The sequence below is a fragment of the Heteronotia binoei genome, chromosome 3 (genome assembly GCF_032191835.1).
Source record: "Heteronotia binoei isolate CCM8104 ecotype False Entrance Well chromosome 3, APGP_CSIRO_Hbin_v1, whole genome shotgun sequence".
NCBI classification, from domain to species: domain Eukaryota; kingdom Metazoa; phylum Chordata; class Lepidosauria; order Squamata; family Gekkonidae; genus Heteronotia; species Heteronotia binoei.
The window spans coordinates 87,690,627-87,707,692 of record NC_083225.1 but is presented as its reverse complement, the minus strand read 5'-3'; the positions used below and the strand labels follow the sequence as shown (position 1 = coordinate 87,707,692).

Here is a 17,066-nt window from a genome sequence, read left to right as displayed (position 1 = left end):
TGTTGCAGACTAATATTTTGAGTTAAACTAAACATACCCAATACATGGGGAATGTTTCACTCAAATGTTGTCAACCAGTCCAAATAAATGCTATTAAAGACATATCAATTAATATGAATGCTAGAGAAAACCTGGAAGGGTAAAGTGATCATTGCTACACAGAATATTTTAAAAATGATTTAAGGAATTTGTATCACTTTACACTAAATGCAAAAGAATGCATGTGTTTCTCTCAGTTGTTCATTTCAACTATAAATTTTCAGTTTGATAAGCAGTGTTTTTTGTATTACCTTAATTGTAAAAAATACCACCAAGCTTGTGCTCATTAAATATATATGTATATATAAAACATACAAAAGTACAAGATAGTCACATTAAGAAACTATTACAGTTTTCCTTTTTTATTCTTGTCAAGGATCAAATTTCTGTCCACCAAATCTCAATGTGACTGTAGCTCCAGAATTCAGTATAGTGCACAGAATTCAACTACCTGTGCAGTCTGTTTTAAAAAAAGCACACACACACCACAGGACAAAAATGGTCTTCTTAAATCAAATTCTATTTGTGAATTCAGCAAAATAATTTCTATAAAATAAAACAGCAAATATTTAAATAGTATAGGGTGGGCTGTATCTGTTTTGCAGGGGTATTTGGTTTTGACAGGTTCCAAAATAATTACACACATTCAAGTTACCAATTTTAATTTAAATACAGTATTTACTGATGCATTCCTTGAAGTCTTTAAACAAATGTTTACTCTGGAATAGAGAGGATACCTCAGATTTGTATTCGACTAACCAGTAGTTTTTCTTTTAATAACTAAACCCTGCATCTAAGGTTAAGATTTATTTTATAATGGATAAAGAGCTAAGACAATTCTTGCTTTCAAGTAGAATTGTGAACGAGCAGAAAACCAGCAAGTTAACTTGGTGCAGTGGCACTCACAAGTATTGTGTGATTTTGTTGACTTCCGCTTCACTGCAGTGCAGTAGAAAGGAAAGTGTTAGAAGTTTATCAAATAAGCTCTACCAAAGAAACAAAACAAGCACACCAAATACAGTCTATTATGCTCCAGGCATCCTGGCATAGCAAAAATTTGCATATTTGTTTTAAATCTTTTAATTTCCTATTACTGAAAACTAAGTGTTCTTTTATCCCACCGAGACAGAACTGTCGAAAACATTAGGTGTGAGGAACATATGTGCAACTGAAAACCACCTGTTTGTCACATTGCCCAACCCTACCCTCCCATTTAATAATCTAGATGTCAGAAGAAAAGGCTCTGAAGAACATAGTTGTCACCTTCAGACAACTGTAAATTTTCTTCCCTCACTGGCTACACTAACCTGGTGTGAAGCCATGCTAAATGTTACAGCTTAACTATAGCTTCAAAGTGATTAACCTAATACCAGAATGAAAAAGGCAATGAAAAAAGACCTAGAAACAATATTACATCACCAATTTTCCACATCAACCAAATAATTAAAAGGTTACCAGTCATTACGTTGCTCATAGTAAAATCGACTCCAGTGGCAAAGAATTACATGAAACTATTTTTGTGGTTGACATGGAGAGGTTTGCTATTTTTTTCTTTTTTTTCTTTTTGGAAAGGAGTTGATCCAACTGCCCTAAGGCAGGCAACACTGGTTGTAGAGCACAGCGGATATATCAAGAAATTAATTGTTGTAGATCTGTGAGTCTCATCAAGACAAAAAATGTTTCTTGCTTAAGAATTAACAGTCAAACATTAATATACTATATACACCTTTGCCATTTACACATTAGCATCAGGCCATTTATTACAAAACACTATACACTTTCCACTGCAGGCAGGTTATATATTGACAGCAATTTTCTGCAGATAAGACAGTGAATAGACTCTTCACTCCATGTTGATTAGGAATAGTTTTTCTCTCTCTAAATATTAGCCAGAAACAGAGAAAAGTTGGACTGTAAGGCCTGGGTGCACAGTCTTGATGGAACAAGTTAATTTATGTGCATTTCCATTATTCTTTTGTCTGAGGCGGTGAAACCTCTTCACTGCCTTCAAAATTTTCTTGTGCTCGTTGACCAGTTCGCTGAGGGTTGTTCATATGATGTGCTGCTGGGCCTGTATATGGTTGTCCATGCACATGGTTATTCTGGAGAAAAAAGAAAAGAAAAAATAATAACTGCTTTTATTTGTCTTTAAATAGCAGTTTAACAGTTAGCAACAACCTGTACTTTAAAGCGACTTCTAGACACACATATGCTTACCTGTTACCAGTTTAGAATCTGCACTGAGAGCTAAAGTTATTGCACACAAAAACTGAATTTCAACTTCATGCAAAAGCTAAACCAAGAAGAAGTGAAAAATGCTGCCCAACTGACATGAATACCTTTGATTAAAGTCAGTCTTTCAATAGGAGAGTGAGGAGGAAGTACATTTAAATTGGCACAGGAAAGCAAGAACTGATACACAGGGAATTGCCTTTCTTCCAAGAGAACTGATAGTACACTCAAGATAACTGATCCAAATTTAGGTATTTTGCATTCAATGCACACTACTTAACTGACCAGTGTGAAATATTTATGTATCTTGGTGTAATATGAAGTTAGATCAATTACAAAACTATACCCGTACAATTAAAAGATAGCTACTGTGCCTGTTAAGAGGTGAAAATGCCAGTTTGTGAGAAAGTGAAGACACCACACGCTAACAGGTAAAGGAGCTGGTGGGTACAATGTGGTTTAACTTGGGGGGAGGGTCTATATATCACTTACCAACTGCTCTGCTGGGAACATCAGTAAAGAAAGCAAGATGAAGGAAAATGAGCATGAAAGGAAATTAACAGATTCAGGGTATATACAATGATTTAGAAAAGATAAGGGAACAAACAGTGCAGTTGTTTAGAATCAGCTCCATAGCCAGAAATTTTGGGGTAGGGAGGTCCAGGGGATAATTTTTTTTGAGGGGGGGGGCGTGGGACTTTGCTGCTTCTTCCAGCAGCCAGCCGCCCAGCCCCAGCTCTCTTGTGTGTGCTCTCTCACACTGTCGCTCTCTGTTGCTTTTGCTGTCGCAGCCTCCTCGCACACTCTTGCTGTTGCTCTCTTTCTGTCGCTGTTTCCTCTCCCTCTCTCACTGTCATGCTCTCTTTACTCTCTCGGGGGGAGGGGGGAGACAAATAGCCTGGGATTGGAGAGGCCCTACAGAAGGTAGGGGGGTTTACATAGAGTGGCCTGGTCCCCCAGTAGCTATAGACCTGAATATAGCTATAGACATGAATGTGAGCAATGCCAGAGGCCATTTTAAATGTTCAGAACTAGCATTACATTTTTTAGGGCATCTGGTTTTTAACAGAAGTTTAATCTTCTCTGTGCACACTTGAATTTGGCACCCAGTGCTCATGGATAACATATTTCATACTTCATTTCTAGTTTGTGAAAGCATTTAAAAAGTGATCATCCAACACATCTTTTAAGTTTTATTCTACTAATTATGTCCCATGGGACTACTTACTCAAATAGTTCTATATATTATCTATACAACAGAGCAAAAAACCCCCAACAACTTTCAATTATTCCTTGCAAACTTGTGAGATTCTGGGCATTTTGTAATAACAGATTTTCTTTTTAGATTCCCAGAGAAGTTAGAGACAGAAGCATTGTATGTAAGTTTAAATTTATTCTGGATGCATCTGTAAGCAGACTGATGTTTTCTGGCTGGCCCTGTTTATGGTTTTATTGTAGAAGAGTTGTACAGATAGCCAATTTCCACAAAATGATTTTATATGTGGACACACATGATCTTTTAAAAACTGAACCCTTCTGTGCAAAACACTTAAGTTGGAACACGCACTCTGCAAGACATGTTTCCCTATTCACTTATGAAACTTTTATATTTATGCCTAAGGGACTAACATTATCAGCATATTTCTGCTTAACCTGAAATAAAGATACCAAAATGAGAAGTGGTATTTCTCTAAAGTAAATAACTGCTCACCTGTTGATACTGGGAGCCAGGTGAATGAGGATACAGTGGAGCATCTTCTGGTGGGGAGGACTCATGCTCATCAGGGGCATCTGGATCATCTGGTTCCTATAAATGAAAACCACTTCCATTATATTGAGTACCATCATTTTTCAAGTTACACCCTTATTATTTTGTTATACAATTTACTGAATGTTCAAAACTTATCATGAAAACACACTACCACTGGTTCACATAATATAACAAATTACAAGCAGGGGAGCTGCAAATGTTTACAGGGAGCTCAGCCTCCTGTATTACCTCAAGTGACTACTGGAGGGGGCAAAGGAAGTGGTAAGGAGGATAGTGAAGGCAGCTCCCAATCTCAACAGTACACTGTGCAAGTATGTAGAGAAATCAACTTATTCCCCATGATGCATCACCATCTCTGAAACCTGAGTGCAATGGGTGAATGGCTGGCTGTGTGTCAGCTCAAAATCTGAGCACCATGACATGGAACCAACAGAATTTTCATGGATGGAAAGAAGGGCCCATTTTCCAGTTCTTCCCTCCTGAAGATTTCCAAGCCATTCTCTGTGGATGAAAATCCCTTGCGGGCATTTCCTCTTCCCACTGATGCTGTTGAATAGGGGCAACAGAAGTCAACCCATTCCACTGCTTTTTGCACCACTGGGTTTCTAATCATGTCTAATGTCATGATCCTATGGGGCAATTTAACAGCATTCTCCTTTTTTTACAAAGTACCATTTTTCTGCATTCCTGGAGTGTCTCTGAACAATTTGCAGACTTCTCCCATTGGACTACTCTGCAGCACAGCTTCCTGTTTGCCTGGCTCTGAACATCAGTGGTCTTGCACTGCAATGCAATTTCCCTGACTGCAAGGGTTTGAGGGAAGCTTCTTCCTCTCCTTCAGTGTAAGACAGTTCATCGTGAGGGAAGTATTCAAATTCACATGCATCTCCCAAACCTGCTTTAACTGCCATCACTACTTCCCCTCCCGACAAATCCAGGATACTATAAAGCTTCCATGGCTCTGCTCCCTCACACTTTAAGAGTGTGAAAGATGGAGGGATACAGTTAATTACAATTAGAGTAAGCACTCCTCTTCCAATTCTTACTTTCTTTCCCCAAGTCAATGTAAACTCCAAAGTATCAGCATATAATATCCTCGACATTATCCTGGCATAAAAAGCATATATATATATATATATATATATATGTGTGTGTGTGTGTGTGTGTGTGCGCGCGCGCAAACGGTAGCTCTCCAGATGTTTTTTGCCTACAACTCCCATCAGCCCCAGCCAGCATGGCCAATGGCTGTGGCTGATGGGAGTTGTAGGTAAAAAACATCTGGAGAGCTACCGTTGGCCACCCCTGCTCTAGGACCCTAAAGATTTATGCACTGAAGCAAAGCTCCCTCCTCCTTTTTTTTCTTTTGATACCCAGCTAGTCTCAACATTCCAAGGTTCATGGAGAATCTTCATTTTTGTATGTGTGTGTTTTAATCTACAAAGCAGAGCTGTTCCTTATACCTGGAAAGTTCTTCAAAGCAAGAAATCTCTAGGTAGCCCCATTTTGATGTCTTACTGACAGGCACTCCTCAGAACATCACTATTAGAAAGAAAGGTAAGGACCTAAAAGGAACCATGGGGAGGAACAATAGTAATTTAAATATTCTTCCCCAAGCCAGATCTTTTCTCACTTCTATGTGGGTTTTTGAAATTCTCTAATTAGCACTCCATTTTTATCAACGTTCTGAAGAATATCATAGCTGGTATTTTTTCCTACACTGTATGTGTGTGTGTATATATATATATGTTGATCAAGTAAAACATGTCCTGATGAATGTCATAGCTGGTATTTTTTCCTACACTGTATCTTTTCTCTCTCTCTCTCCCCCCTCCCTCCCTCCCTCTCTCTCTCTATCTATGTATCTTCATCAAGTAAAACATGTCCTGATGATCACTAGGGAGAATTTCACAGGGTAGCCATGTTGGTCTGCAGTAAAACAGATTTCGAGCCCAGTTGTACTTCAGAGATCAACAAGAGACATGAGTGAGAACTTCAAAGAGGATTACTGTACCCCTTCCCTTCCACAAACACAGAGTAGCAGGCCCAAGATTAATTTTCCAACTGAAGTACTGGTACAAAAGGGAAACAAAACAAAACTTCCTTGGGAAAATTTAAGTTCAAATATCCATGCCAAACCACACTTCTTTTGTACCCACAATGAAAAAGCCAAATGAAATCTCTGGTCTGCAGCAGTGATGAACAAGGAGGTAAGTATCCTCAAGTACTCCATCTTAGTAAAGGATGAATCCATCCTCTTCTGACCAGAAAAGAAACTATTTTTGCCAATTAAGAGTACTGTTTGGGAGCCACTGGAAAAATAAAATAATGAAAGACCGACAGTACAATCCCAAGCACAAGTGCATCCTTCTAAATTCACTAAGGCTAATGGGCTTAAAAGTGTGTAACACCCACCTAGGACTGAACAGCAATTTCCCCCTTTTTAGTTCATTCAGAACTCTCCATATTAGTTATAGTAAAATACAGAAATCAGAGAGATTGCAAATCAAAAAGCAACATGAGATGTGATTTAGCTCTTACCTCTTCTGGACATAGTTCACAAGCCTTTGCAAGGGTCATTCTTGCACTGTGTGATCTTTCCAAAAAGTAACCATTTGATGTTTCATTACTCTGGACTGGTGGTGACCAGTTATTATATGTATACTGTGGATTACCAGTGTATGGCCTACGCTCAAGCTCATCTCCAAGCCATTCTACTGCCCAAGTCCATTTTCTCTTCAGATCTCCATTGCTCTAAAGAGATAAAGTAAATCATTCATTATTTGATATTTTAGTTAAATATCTTAATCCATCAGCTTTCTATAAGACTGTGTGGTTTGTTCACTGTCAGCACACAAACACACACACCCCAGTTAAAAAAAAAATTCTTACAATCTTAAATGGGTGGAGAAGGGTTTGATTTTTACTATCTACCAGGTGGGGGACTGAAGGATTTGATCTTTAATTTGGGGTAAAACACAGGCATCAGTGAATTTAGGTAAAAGCAGGGCATTTTTTGTGGCAGGAACTCCTTTGTATATTAGGCCGCATATCCCTGATGTTCCCAATGTTCCAAGAGCTTACAGTAGGCCGTGTAATAAGAGCCCTGTAAGCTCTTGGAGGATTGGCCATATAAGGGGTGTGGCCTAATATGCAAAGGAGTTCCCGCTACAAAAAAAAGCCCTGGGTAAAAGTGATTTTGCAGATCTTTATTCTGTTATAAGGAGGGTTCCAGTTAACCTTGTCTTCTCTTCATAGCAAGATTTGTTGTATTTTTTAAAAAAGTTTGGGAAAAAATTCTTAGCTGAATCAGAAGAGAATCCAAATACTGAAATGAAAGAAATTACCTGTAAAATCTGGTAGGCTACAGGACAGTTGCTGAAGAGTGCTACCATACACTTTATACACTGGTAAGCCCTTTTTTGATAATGGTTCTTAGAGCGCTGAATGGTATCAAAAAGCCCGTCTCGGTCATCTGGAATTCCTTTAAGTGCATTGTGAATCCTGGAGAGGCATCAAAACATACCAACAATCAGAATTTCACATATAAAGGCTAGAAACATGTACATCAGTATCATCATACTTTCAGTTATACTTCAACAGAGATTCTTTATTTTATCCTTGTACTACTGTATACTATCTGCAATGAAACATTTAATGCGAAAGAATTTTGAAGTACAATATTTTTAAACCCATCTATGTGGTTTGGATTAACATTTATTATCTCTTCCTTATTTTCCATAAATAGTGAAGTTTGAGTTCAGTGGCACCTTTAAGACCAATGAATTTTAATTCTGGGTATAAGTTTTTGTGTGGATGTACACTTCATCAGATACGTTTAGATGCATACAAAAGCGTATACCCAGAATTAAAATTCACTAGTCTTAAAGGTGCCACTAGACTGAAACCTTGTTCTGTTGCTTCAGACTAACACAGCTACCCAGCTGAATTTATTCATCTTATGTTATACAAGGAGTTAAAATTCCACAAAGTCACAGTGGTAAAAGGCTGATCTTCTAAAAACATTAGACTGGATTCCACAATAATTCTCCACCAACAGAAGGTATTTCTACCAAGCAAACAGGACCTCTTCATGACCCCCCGTCCTGCTGCAACTCAAAATGTTGCTCATGGGGGAGAGAGGATGCTGTGGAATAGTGTGAGGTGGGAACTGGCAAAGAGTCACACCCTCTTTCCATTAGCTGAGATTTATCACAGGATCCAGCCCATCATGTTAAACCTGATTAGGCATTATTACATTATTAACAAAGACAGCTACTGGTAAATACTCCCTAGAACAGCACAAGTGCACATATAAGTTTCTTTCAGATGTGAATCTAAAATGGACAGGTGATAATGCCAGTGTGGTATAGTGGCTAGATGACTATCTGGGAGAACATATTTGAATCCTCACCCTGCCATGCAATTTGCTGGATGACCTTGAACCAATCAGTCTCTGTCAGCCTATCCTACTTTTGTGAGGATAAAAATAAACGGAGAATGATCTAAGTCTTACAGGGGTGTCAAACATGCGGTCTGGGGGGGCCAAATCAGGCCCCTGAGCAACTGGCTGTCATCTGCTTCTTTCTCCCTCTTCTCTTGGTTCCTTCTGCATCACAGCTTGCTTTGTGAAGCTTTCTCAATTGCACAGGACCTATAGAGCAAAACCTCTATTTTCTTCATTGGCTGAGGCTCCTATCTTAGGGAGGAGGGAGAAAGGAGGAGAGCTTGCTTTGCCAGGCTCTCTCAATCACACAGCAGAGCTACTGAGCCAAGCCTCTCTTCCTTCTATTGGCTGAAGCTCCTCCCCCTCCTGGAAAGAGCCAGAGCTTCCTTTGCCCAGTTCCCTGGATCCCATAGGAGAGATACAAAAAAAGCATCTTTAAGCAACAAGCGTTAATGTTTTATCATGTTTTAAGTTTTAAAAAAATCTTTAATTGTGTTTTACTGTGTACTTTATAAAGTTTATATCTCTGTTACCTGGCATTACATTTTATGACACTCATGGCCCAGCCCAACAAGGTCTCATTCGTGTCAGACTCAGCCCTCATAACAAATGAGTTTGATATCCCTGATCTAAGCCACTTTGGGTCCCCATTAGGAAAAAGTGGGGTATAAATGAAGCAAAACAAGACTAGTATTCCACTAGGTCTGGATACATTGAAACCAGTCTAAGTACTAAATGTTCAATTACAGAGACAGAAAAGGCATGTATTGTGTTTAGAGAACTAAGAGAATACATGCAAGACAATTAGAACTTGTTAAGGGTCAAATCACCTAGGATTACTTTTGGCGTAAGTGCTCGTTTTTCTGCAGCTTTGTTTTTCTGCAGCAATTTTTTTATTTGATCAAAAATACAGTAAGTTATGCACAGAATTTTTAATTGTCAATATGCTGAAGTGTGCCTAAAACTCATAATTTCTGTTTAATGAATTCAAAATATTAAAAGTCCACATTAATAAAACAGTGCAGTTTATTTTCCCACATTACACATACCCAAATCTTTTAATACCTTTCTTCTGAGAAATATTTCTGTTTCTACTTCATCCAGTATATTTAACCACTCAATAAACCCATACTAAGAGTGTTTAGGTTTGTATATTTCCCATGCTTTTGCCACAGCAAAACTGATAGCAGCATGAGCACATTACAGATTTTAAACGCCTAAATCTAAGAAGGCTTAAAGAATATCTGGGAATCATCTTCCACTTCCAAAAAGAGCAAGAGGACATTTGACTCTCCAGTAATCCTGTAAAACAGCTTTATTTGCTCCAGCATGATTCAGCTGCTCCTCAGTCTCGTCTGAGAAAGTTCTTGGTAGTCAACATAAACACAAAAAGAATATTATAATTCATCTCTTCAGTCTGTGGCAATGTTTTATGAATTATTAGGTTACAATCCTCTATGCATATCATTGGGAACATGTCCCAAAGGAATTTACTTGTGAATAGACAAGCACAGGGCTGGGCTGCTGTTTAAAACATCCTGATTCTGCCCTGGTACACATGCTTGTGTAAGGCTGCATGTTCAAGTGGGACTTCCTTCTAATTGCATAGGACTGTGGACTAGCTCTGTTAATAAGGCAAGTTTAATTTTTAAGTACTGAAACATGTTGAGAATCAGTATGAGATACTAGTTAAACTGTTTATCTATTCCCTACAGTAGTCGACTCCACACCCTTCAAGTTTCTCTTCACCCTCAGTTATATAGACTATTAACCATTAATTTTTCACTGACTGTTATTCTAATCAGTTATTTAAAAGCTGCAGCATATCAACTGGAATAGGATAGGCGAGCATCGCATTTTTTACCACCTTTCCCCAGCAAACCCTTATAATGCTTGCTCCCCACTGCTGCTGCTGAGGGCTGAAGGATTTCCCCAAAGCAATATGTCACGTGGCACAAAGGCCTGCAGCAAGGAGGACTGGGTCAAAATTGTTCTTGCACAAGTCAAACAAGGTCTGTGAATAATCAAAGGTTCATATTAACGTGTATGTGAAGGTTACAAGAAAGTATGATTACCCTTTGTTTATAACCCACATCAGTATAGCCACCTTGAACATTGTTTAAGGTTTTGTTGGGGAATTCCAGAGAACTAATAAAATATGCTAGTCACTGTTAAAGTAAAACACAAGGATTCCCTCACACATTGCACATTCAAAAAAGGAGAAAAATCTTGAAAAGAAAAATTACAAATGCTAACCTGTGTGTTTGCCAAGAGTCCTCAATTAGCAAGATTTGTAGAAGCAGATCTAAATAAGGCCGAAGTTCATACGTGTAAGAATATGCAACCTGAAAAAAGGAGTCAAGTGTGAGGAAAACATAAAAGCTGTGAAAAGGTTTAATAAAGGGCCAAGTTATACAGGGGATTTAAAGAGCTGAGTCTAGTTTCCCAATGCCCAACCAGGTTCCTTGCAGGCACAAAGCAGCTGCAGAGAATGACTTTTAAAACACAAAGGAGTGCCCAAATGAGCTCTGAACAGCATTGCAGGGGGGAGGGGGAGAAAGAACTCCTGCCTTCCCCTCAACCCACAGGGGGGGGGGGAGTTATTTCCCCATTTTTGCTGCTCCATGTAGAATATTCTGTCCAGAAAACAGATACCCAACTCTTTAAAAACCCAAACATCTAGTATGACCCATAGAGGGATTAAAGCTAAGACTATTTGCAAGCAGTAAACTCGGTGGCGCAGAGTGGTAAAGTTGTAGTACTGCAGTTCTAAGCTCTGCTCACAATGTGAGTTTGATCCTGGCGGAAGCTGGGTTCAAGTAGCCAGCTCAAGGCTGACTCAGCCTTCCATCCTTCTGAGGTCGGTAAAATGAGTACCCAGCTTGCTGGGGGGAAAGTGTAGATGACTGGGGGAGGCAATTAAAAAGTCTGCTGTGAAAACCTTGTGAAAGCAACATCACCCCAGAGTCAGAAACCACTGGTGCTTGCACAGGAGACTACCTTTTTTAAAAATACAGTAAAGGGGATGTCATAAGTAAAAAAATTACTCTGAGTTAAGAAATGCTTTATAACTGCATGAGAACATATTTCTACACTAATTCTAAATAATGTTGAGGTATTTTTCCTCCTCAGGTCAAGATGACAGCCAACAGGATCCTGTATAAAACAGTAATAACTGTGGAAATCATTTTTAAAATAATCCTCACATTATGCTGGTTTCAACACTTTGTTCAGGCATTATTTACTTTTTTGACAATCTAGTATGAAATATTCCAATTTACACTTACACCTGAGGCTGTTTTTCATTAAGTCAAGTACTAATTTCAAAACTCTTATCTTCTGCAACTGTCAGACCTGAGAAGAATAGACTGTGCAGCAGCAGCCCTCTTCCTCAGCACAGGGCAAGGGAAGAGGAAAACAAAGCCAGCTCTTTGTGCCTCTCCAGCCACTGTTAATTGGTCCAGAAGTTGATAGGATTCTAAACTAAAAGTGAATAAACCTTTAGGCTAACTGACATGCAAGAATACTGGATGGAAAACTAAGTTGTTTCCTATTCTTGAATAGGACATCATTTAAGTGACATCTCTGTAAAAAAGCCACTTTAACGAATACACCTTGTCTTTCATTCTTCTTTTGTTTTTGTTTACCTGCCAAAGTAATTCACTGAGGACTGTAGATGAGAACTGAGGATTCTCCCAGCAGCAGAAACGAAGTAATTTGATGGTCTCTTCTGAGTTACTGCAGTCTTCAATTATTTTTTTCACATAACTAGTTCGCACAAACAAAATGTCTGCCACATTCTGCTGCAGTGCCATTATTGGTTGTGATAAATTAGGATCACCATAGGGGTTGCTAAGTGGAGGATTACCTAAAAAGAAATATTTATTGTTAGCTGTGAACTGCAAAAGTCTACAGAGTAACATAAATCCATCAACAATATCTTCTGGATTGCTTCAGAAAACAGAGTTGCACTTACCTGTACTGTTGGTTATCAATGTATTCTATGCAGACACACTGGGACTATGCCTGCACACACCAGCCACAGAAATCTTCTTACGGTACATTAAATATATAAGGAAACTTGAAAGAATGAAAGCTAGCCCTTTCTGCTTCTTTGCTACTAGCATTTCCAAAATGTGGAATAACTGTGTTTATTGTACAGCGATTAACAGAATGATGCTTCAAAGTAAAAAAGAGCTGCACTTACCTGTAACTGTTGGTCATCAACATCTTTTGTGGAGACTGGGACTGTGGGACACATTGGAACTGTGCCTGTGCATGCCAGCTGCAGAAATTTTCTTTCCCTAGCTAAAAATTCCAAAGAGGGGCTCCCTGCTCCTTTTGGAGCCGGCACATGTGCAGGATTCCTGCCCAGTGCATAATGTGCTCCATGGGCAGGCAACCCCTTTCCTCAGTTCCCACTAAGCCTCTGTAGCCCCTCCCTTTTAAGATGGCACAATAGGCCCCATGAAAGCTCACAGTGGGGCAGGAGGGAGGGAATGTGTGTCAGCACAGAAGACATTGGTGAACAACAGTTACAGTTTGGTGCAACTCTGTTTTCATCTTCTGTCTTCTTAGACAGCCCCACGCTGGGACCATTAGCAACGTACTCACCAAAGGAGGTGGGGTGAGTCTGTCACTGGAAATGCTGACATTTGCCTCTCTTCTGGCTTGGAGGTCCAAAGCACAGTGTTTCATGGATGTGTCTTCTGTTTCATGTTTTTTGGATATTTATATGTGCATGTATACATGCACGTACCTGGTAGTCATGATGATGACTGACCCCTACTGGGGGCCTGGAGGATATTCAGGGAGGTGGTTGAATAAAGCCTGTCCCCACCTCCTGACTCTTGATATCCCAAGCAGGTCTCCAATCCAAGTACTTGCCAGAGTTGACCCTGCTTAGCTTCTGAGATCTGACAAGATTGGGCTTGCCTGGGCTATCCAGGTGTGTCTTCTGTTGACCAGGTTGCTGCCTTGCAGATGGCCAGTAGGGGAACTTGTCAGTGAAAAGCAGCAGATGATCCTGGCACTCACATAGAGTGTACTTTTACATCAATGGGACATGGTTTCCTAGATACCATGTAACAGGCACATATGGCAACAACTACCCATCTTGACACAGACTAGGCTGAAGCATATTCTCCCTTATTGGGGCCCTAATAATAAACAGTGCTTTGTCTTTACGAAATGACTTGATTCTATCTATATAGTACAGTTGGGCTCCATCCAATGTGTGTAGGGCTTTCTCTGCCTCTGAACTTGGAGCTGGAAAAAATACTGGTAAGACAAGTTCCTGCGCTATGTGAAACTTGGAAGCTATCTTAGGCAGGAAGTCTAGGGTTGGGTGTAATATCACACACTTGTTAAACACCTTGAGAAATGGTAGATTAGCCCTCAGGGCTGCTAGTTTACTGACTCTTCTACCTGTTGCTATACCATTGAAGTAATGCTCAGAAGCAGAAAACTAGACACTCAAAGGGTGGTTTCATTAGAATCACAGAGTTGGAAGGGATCTCCAGAGTCATGCAGTCTGGCTAATGCTAAGGGCAGAGAGTACTGAAGCATAATATGGGGTGTAAGAGGAAAAACATTAATGAGGCCTTTAAAAATGTTGAGCCAACTTATGGGTGAAAACCGTACTTCCTTGTACCTCCTCATGGGAAGCAGCAATGGCTGCTAGGTGGGACTTTGCTGAGGATACCACTAAACCTGCCTGTGCTAACCATAGCAGGTATTCTACCACTGACACTAAAGTAAACAGGCATTTACCCCAACAGACATCCAGGGTTCAAAACAAGCATATCTGGTTGATGGTTTATGAGTCTGACGCAAGATATCCTTTACCCCTTGCAGAAAGGGATGCCCTATGGCCAAATTCTCCATGCTGTCAAATGCAACTGCTGAATATCATGGTGCAGCAATGGATCATGTGTCAGGAAGTCTTGGGTGCAAGGGACTGGTATGCAATCTGCACCTGCTAAGCAGAACAGTTCTGAAAACCAGATCTGGTGGGGGCAGAAAGGAGCTATTAGAATGTCATTTGTGTGCTCTGTCACCATCTTCCCATCTTCAGTCTAGTCTGCTTAAGAGTGGGGGGGGGGGGGGGAAGGAAACATAAAAAAGAGCACCCAACCAAGGGATCTGGAATGCATCTCCCCAAGGAAGTCAGGTCACTGCCCATTAGAGAACAGAACACTGGTGCTTTTCTGGTCTCAACTGTCACAAATAGGTCTACATGAGGTTATCCCCATGCGTTGAAAATCATTTTGATGTATCCAAACCTGATAGACCAGGGTGTCAAACACGCAGCCTGCGGACCAAACCGGCTCCTGAGGGCTTCAATCAGGCCTGGAGGGCTCTCTTCTCCCTCTCCCCCCTTCTGTCCTCTCCCTGTGAAGCTCCGAGGCTGCCAACATTCCCAGCTCCTTCTGCTTCTCTTCGCAGAGGCTAAAGCAGGAGTAAAATTGCAAAGAAAATGCAGAATGGATTTCCTCTTCAGGCCTCTGGGAGAGCAGACTGTAATAATAAATCCAGTCCAAGTTTTCCTTGCAACTTTACTTCAATGGAGAGGTTTAACTTCCCAGCATTCCTGTGGTCAGCTGAAGCTTCCTGGAGTTGTGTGCTTACAAACCAAGCATCCATGCTCTGAGTCAGCTTTGTTTCTCCTCAGTGGAGTGAGAACTAGCGCTTAGTGAGTACTCTAACTTAGGAACCCACAGCCAAAGGTGGATACTACACAGGAAAGCCACTGCTAATCTGAGTAGATGGGGGGGGGGGAGCTTGCAATGCCTTGCCATTTCATCTTTTCCCAGGTTGAGAGTATTTTATTTTTTTAGTTTTCTGTGTGAAGCTTGTGCTTTTCCTTGATGTTTTATTTTTAAAATTGCATTGCAAAATCCCACTATTCCCTTACCTTTCCATTTTAAATAAAATATTGCAAGAGTTTTAAGCATGTTTGTATTTTAAGTTAAAAATAATATCTTTAATTGTGTTTGCCTGTGTCCTGTATAAAGTCTCTCTCTCCTCTATCTGGCATTGTATCTTAGGACATGTATGGCTCAGTCCCACAAAGTCCCATTTAGTCACATCCGGCCCTCTTAACAAATGAGTTTGACGCTCCTGTGATAGACTATTTGTAATTGGTTGGATAGACCCTGCTCAGTCTGTCTGCCACTGTATTTGAATGAGAAGCGACCAATATCTTCTCTTAAGGATGATGTGCTAAACAGCAGGAGGAAAAGTTAGAACTGAATTCTCCAGGCCGTTAGGCAGAACAGATTTAGATTGTTGTGTAGCATCTTCCCTCCCTGTTGAAAGAGGAAATCCCTCAGAGATGGAAAATGATAGTGGTTGTTTTGAGAAAGGATGAAGCGCCTGGTGAACCACGGTTGACGAGGCCACCATGGGGTGATCAGAATGCAATCCGTCTGATCATGTACAATCTTTTGGAGTGTTCTGGTGATCAGAGGAACGGGAGAGTAAATATAATGTAGAGGTCCTGATGATTTGTGAAGAAAAGCATCCCCTAGAGACTGCATGGTTGGAGGTCCCCAACTGTAACAGATCACACACTTCACATTGGTTGCAGACGCAAAAACATCTATGGTCGGGTAGCCAAACTGACTGAAGACCGATCAGAGGTATTTCTGGTTCAACAACCATTTGTGGTTGTTCAAGAGAGACTGACTGAGGGAGTCTGTCCAGACACTGTCCACACCTGGCAGGTGGACTGCTATGAAAAAGATGTGCTTGATGCACCATTTCCATAGAGAGAGAGAGCTATGGTGCAAAGTCTGGTCCCCCCCCCATTTGTTGATACAGAATACAGTTGCAACGTTGTCTGAAGTGACTCGAATGTGTAAGCCCCAAAGCAAAGGGAGAAACAAAGAGCACGGTGAACAGCAAGCAACTCTAGGCAGTTGGTATGAAGGACGTGTTTGGGAACTGACCACTTGCCTTGAATGGTGCCAAAGTGGACTCCCCAATCCCACTTTGAGGCATCTGTGGTGACAATCGCTTTCGGCAATGGAAGCAGGAAAGGCATGCCTGATAGGAGATTGGAGTCTACCATCCACCACAGGAGAGACCATAGGACTGGACAGGAGACCGTGACTAAGGCCATTTTGATGTTGCTGAAGAGGGCGAAAAGACCTGAAACATAGCTGTAGTGGATGCATGTGTAACTGTGCATACTGAAGAACTGAGATCATCACAGCCATAATTCCCAACATACGTTGGATGGTAAACAGTTTGTGTAGGTGCAGTCAGGGTGCTATTTTAATATTTTGCAAATACGCTTCAATCTTTTCTTTTTTATCTTCACACCCTTAAATAAATTAGCATAGTACTTAAAAACCGTCTTTTTATTCCTTCTTGATCTACTATCTCTCTTCCATCAGCCACAATTTTATTAATAATTTTACTTTCTCTATTTTTCTTCAATTGCCAGGCTAAATACTTTCCAGGTTTATTCGCACCCTCAAAAGATTTCTGTTGCAGTATTTTCAAATTCCATTTATTCAACAAATGTCTCATTTGGGTTTGTAATATAGTAATCTCCCTTATAATTTTCTTTTT

At 40.3% G+C, this 17,066-nt stretch overlaps 1 protein-coding gene across 1 annotated transcript in view; it reads right to left on the bottom strand.

The window, feature by feature from the left end:
* Window positions 1–385: 385 nt before the first annotated feature.
* USP9X (ubiquitin specific peptidase 9 X-linked) overlaps window positions 386–17,066 on the bottom strand; it is a 148,656-nt gene continuing 131,975 nt past the window's right edge. Inside the window, exons 40-45 of the mRNA XM_060234133.1 lie at window positions 12,134–12,354; window positions 10,743–10,831; window positions 7,387–7,543; window positions 6,581–6,793; window positions 3,983–4,078; window positions 386–2,141 (exon numbers count right to left, since the gene is read on the bottom strand). Coding sequence (XP_060090116.1) covers window positions 2,007–2,141; window positions 3,983–4,078; window positions 6,581–6,793; window positions 7,387–7,543; window positions 10,743–10,831; window positions 12,134–12,354 — 911 coding nt within the window. The 3' untranslated portion in view covers window positions 386–2,006. The remainder of the gene's footprint in view (window positions 2,142–3,982; window positions 4,079–6,580; window positions 6,794–7,386; window positions 7,544–10,742; window positions 10,832–12,133; window positions 12,355–17,066) is intronic.